This window comes from Chanos chanos, chromosome 7 (assembly GCF_902362185.1).
Source record: "Chanos chanos chromosome 7, fChaCha1.1, whole genome shotgun sequence".
Classification (NCBI taxonomy): Eukaryota; Metazoa; Chordata; class Actinopteri; order Gonorynchiformes; family Chanidae; genus Chanos; species Chanos chanos.
In genome coordinates, this window is record NC_044501.1 from 37,677,468 (window position 1) to 37,686,185 (window position 8,718).

The following is an 8,718-nucleotide window of genomic DNA, read 5'->3' on the forward strand; positions in this document are numbered from 1 at the left end:
GTATACAGTATATGATATACAATATACATTATACAATATATAAGGAAGCAAGTATGTAGGGGAGCAAACTGTCATATGAGTTTTAATAATGAGTATTAGTCTTATTTGCATGTTGAACTAATGTTTATTAAATTGTCATAACAGATATATGGAGTCTGTATTAAAAAGAAAAAAAATGACAGGAAGCAGACACAGTGTCAGTAATGTGGAAGATAGAACTAGATGATGTCTCTATGGTTCAGTTAAAAAGTTCAGTAGCATGGCAGCAGAGGGGCTTCCTCAGTGTGGAGTGTCAGTCAGGGTTTTGCACCTGCTCAGTGGTTACATCACAGGCCTTGGAGGAGAGCCCCCCCCCCCCCCCCCCCCCCCCCCGCTTTCCTACCAACAAGTTTTCATACCTACAACTTATTTTTAAGATTTCTGGCACACCGTCTTCTAAATGTTTTTTTCTGGACTGTATTAACATCCAGAAAACGCTTAAAAACATTGCTAGTCCTGAAGATGTCCCAAATAGGTATTATGTTGTGCTGAGTTCTCCCTGTGTATTATCAGCCAAATGCCACTGCATATAACACATGAAAACATCATCTCTAGAACGGGTTTCAATTTTCTGAGAACCACTTTCCTGTTATTATTTAAAGTATGATATGTTTACATGCCATTATTATTGGTTGCGTTTTAGTTATTGCTTTAGTTATTCAAACCTGTTCATTAAATGTGGAGGCAATTTCCTCTAATTACATTTGGAAAATGAAGACATTGTCTTAAATTGACAGGTCGTGTGACCAGACTAGTTGATGGATTTAACTTGTGTTCTGGGAGACTAGAGCTTCTATGTGGAAACCAGTGGGGCACAGTGTGTGATGCTGCCTTTGACCAGCAGGATGCAGAGGTTGTGTGTGGAGAGCTGGGCTGTGGGGCTCCTGGAGAAATTCTGGGAGGAGCAGCTTTTGGCAGAGGGGAGGGCCATGTGTTGTCAGATGAGTTTCAGTGTGGAGGAAATGAATCTGAGATTTTCCTTTGTCCAAAATCACCTTCACAAAAACAAAATTGCTCTCACGATAATGATGTGGGACTTACATGCACCGGTAAACTTTCTGTTTTTGTCTCTTTCTTTTTTTATTCTCACCTTTCAGTAAATCATTATGTCTGAAAATAAAACATTTCCTTTAAAAACTTTGTACAACCATACACTCACAACTGCAATGCAAAAAACATTTACTTTAATATGACTGCAATGAATGTGTAGAATAATCATATTGGTTTTCTTCTATGCAATATTTTATTCATCATTAATTAATTTAATGATTACTTAGAAGAATATTTGACAAGTGTATTGTATTTTTATTTGATAGAATGTCAAACCTTCACTAATACATTCTCTTACATGTAGAGTGAATGTGTCTGTGACCCTAATGGATGACTTTTCATGCACAGCTTACACAGAGTTCAAACTGGTTGGAGGCCCTTACGCCTGTGCCGGTCGAGTTGAGCTGCGGTACCTGGATGAGTGGGGCACAGTGTGTGATGCATCATGGGACATGAGAGCCGCCAGTGTCCTCTGTAGACAGCTGAATTGTGGGAGTGCTCTGGCCGTCGTGGGGTTGGATCATTTTGGACAGGGGAGTGGCCAAATCAGGTCTGATGTGTTTGATTGCCAGGGGAATGAGACCCACCTGTCAGAATGTGTCATCTCCTCTTGGAGTCGAGCTTTATGTTCTCATGAACAAGATGTTGGAGTTGTCTGCTCTGGTGAGCTTACATAGTTTTGAGAGGGATGATTTGTCTACTATGAAGATTTAATAGATGCATGATTTAGAAGCTTTAATTAAATTAATACTATTATGAGACATAAATCCATTGGGTCCTTTTGATAATTTTAAGTTCTCTTCTTTAGATTCCACTAAGTCCATTCAGCATGGATTGCTACGGTTGATTGGAGAGAAAGAGTGTGAGGGAGAAATTGAGGTTTATATCCGTCAAGCCTGGAGGAGAGTTCTGTTGGACTCTTTTGGTCTTCCTGAAGCCTCTGTGGTCTGTAGACAGTTGGGCTGTGGCCCTGTGATAAAGTTCTGGACCACCCGTCCACCCAGCCCTGAAGGCGCTGAAGTGTGTCTGACAGACTTCTGGTGCTCTGGAAATGAAGCTTATGTACTAAACTGTAATATCAGAACTAGTTTCAACTGCAGTCATAGTGAATACCCATCGGTCATCTGCTCTGGTGAGACATTTTGATGATCTAAACCGACGTTTAAATTAAGATGATCTTTTGAATATATTTCTTTGAATTTCGAAGTTGGTGATAACATTTTTCAAACAGCCATAACATAATTCCTTTATTAAATGTATTTTCTCTAATCAATTATGTCTCTGTCTGTCTCTAAACTCAGGTCACAAGTCCCTCAGGCTGGTAGGTTCTGGGAGTGACTGTGCAGGGAGACTGGAGATTTTCCACAAAGACTCATGGGGAACAGTTTGTGATGATTCCTGGGATATTGAGGATGCCCAGGTTCTGTGCAGACAGCTCCAGTGTGGAGAGGCCCTAAGTGCCCCAGTTCCAGCCTGGTTTGGTCCTGGAACTGGACCCATATGGCTGGATGAGGTGGAGTGCCTGGGGAACGAGACGTCCCTGTTGAGTTGTTCTTCAAAGAGATGGGGACAACATGACTGTGGACACAATGAGGATGTGGGAGTGGTGTGTTCAGGTATTCTGTCATAGAAAGATGTTGATAAACACATATTGTATTGATAGTTTGTGTGATGGCTCACCTAGGAATCAAACCCGGGGCTCCGGCTTGGAAACCAAGAACCTTACCCTTGTGCCATCTACTGCGTGTTAGACCCAAATGCAGAAACTGACGTATAAGAGGTTCAGTTTAAGTGTTACTTTCACTGGGTGAATCAAGGCAGAAGTATCCACAGAGAAACAGGCAAATTCAAAAATCAGTTCAGGCAAGGGGTCAATAAACCAATAGGCTGAGATATTAAGGGAACAAGTCCAAAAATCAGTCAGAATTGTTATCTGAAAAACAGGACAATTATCCAAGAAAAGCAAAAGAGAAAACAAAGCTTGCAACAAGGCTTCATCAGGAACTGCACATGGGTGACAACTCGAGACTAAGCAAGGTGTTAAGGAGAGCAGGGGGGTTTTCCAGAAAGCGGGTTAAGTGAAAATTCAGAGTCAGTTAACTCTCCTAGCAAAACAAAGCCATAGTGCTCTTCTATTAGGAGATTTACTGCTTGCTCGGAATGAAATAACTCAGAGTTTTTACTAAACCCACTTTCTGGAATACCCCCTAGAAGGCTTAAATAGACAAACCAACAAGACACAGGTGAAACCAACACATCAGTAAAGAACTTAACATGTGACCAGAACAAAACAAAGAAACTGAGGACCCCACATGGCCAAAAAAAAGAATGACACCCCAGCCCCCAAGACATGACAAAAAATTTCTGTATTCACATGGTAATAGTTTTAACTGATCATAGATTAGATCCACAGAACTGTTACAGTTAATATACTGGATTACTGCTAACATGGATGAAACTGAAAAATGTGCCTCAGAACCTGTGCTGATTTTCATGATTGAGATTACTACTTCACTGCAAAAACTACAGCTTTTTCTATTTTAGAGATAAGTTTGGGACCACTGCTCTGACAAAACACTATAAGTCAATCTTAAAAATGACGCTTTTATTCTCAGAGTTCAAAGAGGTCAGACTTACTGAAGGCTGCTCAGGGAACCTGGAGGTATTTTATAATGGGACCTGGGGTAATGTCTGCATGAACCAGATGGACTCAGACACAGCCTCTTTAATCTGCCAAGAGCTGAACTGTGGAAAGAGTGGCAGTGTTGACTGGGCCAGACCAAGAGTGGCTTCAGCTCCAAACTGGCTTGATTCAATGAAATGCAGACCACATGACGTCACTCTGTGGCAGTGTCCATCTTCACCCTGGGGTCAGAATAAATGCACTGATGTTGAAGTGGCTCAAATTACCTGTTCAGGTAAGACAGCATTGTATTCTAACCTTATCTGTGGTTGCATTTTATATTCTTTCACCTGTAAAATATGCTGTTTTTGTACCTTAATGAAGATCAGGAGCATGTTGATGAATGGATCGAATTTTTTTTTTTTTTTTTATTTAACAGAAAAATTATGAATGTTTTTATTACTTAACAAACTGAACTTGGTGTGATGTTTCTCCTGTAATTGATACAGAAGAAAAAAGTTTCAACCCACGAAGTCATTTGACATGCATCCGTTCAGCATCTCCAGCCCAGAGGCCATGCTCAGGTGAGACAACTTGAAAATTATTCACATTATTTTTCTGTCTTTAAACTTTTTCATGAAAATGTTTTTATTTATATTAATGAATAAAGGAGATGATCTTGTCCTAACTAATTTACAATAGAAATACAAAGAGTAACATTAATGTACAAAAAAAAAAAATGAAATCACTGAAATGAAACAAGAAATTACTTCAGTGTTGTAGAGCAAAACAAAATGAATTTGCCATCAAGCAATTGATGAGTGACAGTCTCAGTTTAGCAGAGGAATTAATGACAAACTGACTATGAGAGCTCCATCTAGTGTGAATACAGCTTTAGTGCAAAATCATCATGTTTGCTCTGCAGTTCATTACTTTGTACAGTGTGAAACATGGGTATCATTTCTATGAGAGCATAATGAATGATGTCTTTGAATATCCTAATAATTTATGGGAATACTTATCATTTGCATTTTAAAATGGCTGTTTGTTTTGTAGACCGTCTACCCCTCAGACTGATGGGAGGAGAGGGCCAGTGTTCTGGGAGGCTGGAGGTTTATCATAACGGTACCTGGGGCTCCGTCTGTGATGATCTGTGGGACATGAGGGATGCTCAGGTGGTGTGCAGGCAGCTGGGCTGTGGTCAGGCACTGAGGGCTGATGGGAGTGTTGTCTCTGGTCATGGAGAGGACACTGTGTGGCTGAGTAGAGTGGAGTGCAGAGGCAGTGAGTTCCAGCTGTGGGACTGCTCTCTCTCCCTGAAGAACCACACTGACTGTTCCAAAGAGAGACACGCCCAGGTCACCTGTACAGGTTTGAGAGAAGGATTCTAATCTGTTTATACACAGTCACATAGATCATGTTTATACATGTAGAGATACTACATTTTCAAACTGATTAATTCATATTTATTTATTATAGATAATGGCATTCATTTAAACTATAACCACATTAAACCACGCATCACTAAAGTATACATTTCGTATTAAAGTTGAAGAAACTGAATTAAATTCAACACTGATGATCTACTGCAATCTTTTATTTTTTACAGATCAATCCTCTGAGCCTCAAACCACTACAGGTGAATGTCATTGTTATGAAGTGTAAATTTAAGATGAATATTGCCATCATTAAAATGGGATAGCAAAATGATTTATTGTCATTACAATTACAGTAAAATGTATATGTTTTCATGTGTGTTTGTGTTTCTAGGGAAAATAATGACATCTACTGGTTCCTTACCAACATCAGGTGATGTGATCACCTGTATGTCCTCCTGTCTCCACTCTTGTTTTCTTAAAAATCAACATCTGGTGAACCCAAAAAACTTCCTTAAACTTTATTTGCTTAAAACTATGTCCATGTATCCATAGTTCTGAATATAACTATGTGAATGGTTACATTTTTTAACCCAATACCTCATTTAGCAAAGAGGTGGGGTATCATGTTAAAATGATAAATAATTCTTTAGAGTTCAGTATGCTGTGGTGTGATGTTTTTTTTTTTTTTTTTTTTTCCCCACTTGTGCCTCTAACAGTTGTTACCAGACGGACCACGACCCCAAACACTCAATCTAGAGCTCCACGTCATTCTGTTCCCTCGGCGATATTCCTGGTTCTAGGAACACTGCTCCTACTGCTGGTGGTGCTTCTGGTTGTGATGTTTTACCAGAACAGAGCAATGAGGAGAGGTAGGAGAAACTTTGAGGTCAGATTGTTGAGATCGCGTTTTCTGAGAAATAGGGGAGAGAGCAGGAGCAAAAAGTTCTCTGCTTCATCTCTGCTACTGTCGTCACATTCTCCAAATATGAAATATGATCCATTGTTTTTTGTCCTCTCTCACTCAGCCCTCTCCAAGAGGAGACACATGACTGTGTCTGAAGTGGTATATGAGGAGATTCATGATAGATTCATCACTAAAAGAACCAGTAACACTGTTCAGAGTGGTGAGTGAAACAGGATTGTGGACCCTCTGTCTTATTTTCCAAATACAAATTTAAACTACAATGCACACTGGTAAAATACAGCTTTCTTGATAACATGAACACCATTCATGAGTCACCATGCTATGTCCTAACTAGGCCTTTGTATTGTCATGGATCTTCCACGCCAGGATTTTCATAGGTTACACTGATCACAACAAAATATTATCACGATATATCGTGATATTGTATATTGTGATATGCTGTGATACACAAGTTACTGTTATTTCATTTAATCTACAGTATATTCTATAACTGGATGGAGTAACAGAGAAGTTTTCATTGCTCAATGGTGAAACAAACCACAGTTGTAAGCAGTCATGGAGCTTTGAACAATCTCAGCAACTTGAAGTTGTAGTTGTATTTACATTCACCCTGTCATGATGCAAAATATTATATCCATGTGTGCTTAAAAAGTCTTACAAGTGACAGTGAGAGACTCCCTGCTCAGCATGGGGCTATCGAAATGTGTAAAGCAATGCATCTAATCGTAGCTGGGCTAATGCATCCACACCCAGTGGTGCCTTGTCATTTGTGAGAGAGAATAACAGAAGGTAGTGAGTGTTTTCTCCCCACTTCAATGATTACTCTTGGATCATTCCTTTTATTAGACTTGGACAAAACATACAAATATGAAGGTCAGCTGTCCTCTCATACAGCAGCCACTCAGTTAATTTCTCTGCTTTGAGAGACGAAGAGGTTTAATTGCATGTGATGATGGGAAAACTATTGATGACCTGACACATGAAAATTTCTGTGTTTTAACATAGGAGGAAATGAGGATGAGGTTACACCGGAGGATTATGACGATGTCAAGTCTGTTGGAGATGTTCAGAGTGAGTACTCTATGAGTTATCCATAAGTGTGTTCACACATATTTTTATTTTTTATTCTTTACATTTCTTAAGTGTTTTTTTGGCAAATGAGATGATTTAATCATCTTGAGGGAAAGTTCCAAGCTTTCTGACTGGTCAACTGGGGCTTTTATATTTAGTCCTCTTGAGGTTTTGCGACCACACTTTCATTGATCAAAGAGGAAAATGGTCACATTGGAAAAGTTCACCCTTGTTAATGTAGCAGTCTATTTTATCAATTACCTTTATTTAATTAATTACCTTTAATACCTTTAAATGAGTGGACTGTGTATCTGAAAATGTTCAATACTGAGCCCATAGAAAAACTCAGAGATTTTATATTTTAGGCAGATTAGACTTTTGCCAAATAATTTCAAGTAGCTGACAACTCGTGAAATGTTAAAGTAAAAGTGTGGAAATAAACCAAAATGCAAATTTACTGAAATTTTCAGGATAATATTTGCTGTTAGCAATGTATAGTAATGTCTTGGACATTTATTTCTGTTCATAGACTTGACAAGTATGACATGGAAGAGTATGGTTAACAAAGTACTCAGAAAACAGAGCAGCACGGCATTAACTCTGAAAATGTCAGATGTGTATTAAGGTTCTGTAGCAGAAACCAGAGATCTCAATTAAATCCCTGGCTAGGTGTAGGACCAGAGAAAAACCATGTCTCTGCTGATTTCAATATATAAAACAATCCATCTATAAAACACTCATCTGTGTTCATTCAAAATCGGTCAGTTTGCTGTTTAAAAGCTATACAGTTTGAGTAAATCAGGAATTTAAGGTCCTTATCTCTCCTTACTCCACTAGAGATGGAATATGAAAATGTGGTGGAAGAAACTCTCAAAGGCGAGAGAAAACTCTCTGAAGATTACGTCAACACAACCGAAGCGACCAAATAAGAGAAAAGAAGGTTGACTGACAACAGAATCTGCATTCAAAAAAACCAAAAACATAATTTACAGGAAGGAAAGAACTGAGTACTGAGCTGTGTAGGAAATATAAAGTTGTACTGTTAATACACTGTAATACTGCGGTCTTTTTCTCTCTCTTCTTTTTCTTCTCAGGGAATAAACAGCTTGGTTAGAGAAAAATAAAATCATGCTCCTTTCATCCTCATTTTAGTATTTTTTTCTCGAATTGCCTGTAATTGGCATTTAGTTTAGATTTAGTGTTTATTTTAATTTAGCTTTTTTTGTAATATCAACTGCTATAGTGCCTGTTCAGTCATTCTTTATTTTGCTCTGGTCATTATAAATTTGCCACATCTTGACAGTTACATTAACTACTATATCATTTACAAGTACTCTTATTATTTAGTTCACTTTTGTTTTTAAAATGTTCACTTAAAGATTGTGCGACTTTGCTTTACATCATAACCTTCAGCATAAATACCCGCTTGTCAGTGCATAAAATTCAATAAAAAATTTTCATGTGGATGCCCTCATTAATCAGGTGTCTGAGTTGATGTGAAATGTGTAATTGCTGCTAATTATGCTTAAGCAATTGCTTACTAATCTAACCATCGGATATTTAGCGTTCAAATGTAAGCACAGTAATTTTACATGTGATAGATTTTTGGTAGGAAGTTAAAAAGGGTAATT

At 38.4% G+C, this 8,718-nt stretch overlaps 1 protein-coding gene across 1 annotated transcript; it reads left to right on the top strand.

Annotated features, from left to right (window-relative positions):
• The first annotated feature begins 1,415 nt into the window (after window positions 1-1,415).
• On the top strand, window positions 1,416-8,016 carry LOC115816327 (antigen WC1.1-like). Its single transcript, XM_030779283.1, has 9 exons — window positions 1,416-1,752; window positions 1,898-2,221; window positions 2,376-2,705; window positions 3,705-4,007; window positions 4,222-4,296; window positions 5,892-5,960; window positions 6,117-6,215; window positions 7,022-7,087; window positions 7,925-8,016. The coding sequence occupies exons 1-9, from the start codon at window positions 1,416-1,418 to the stop codon at window positions 8,014-8,016; spliced, it is 1,695 nt and encodes a 564-aa protein (XP_030635143.1).
• Window positions 8,017-8,718: the final 702 nt, after the last annotated feature.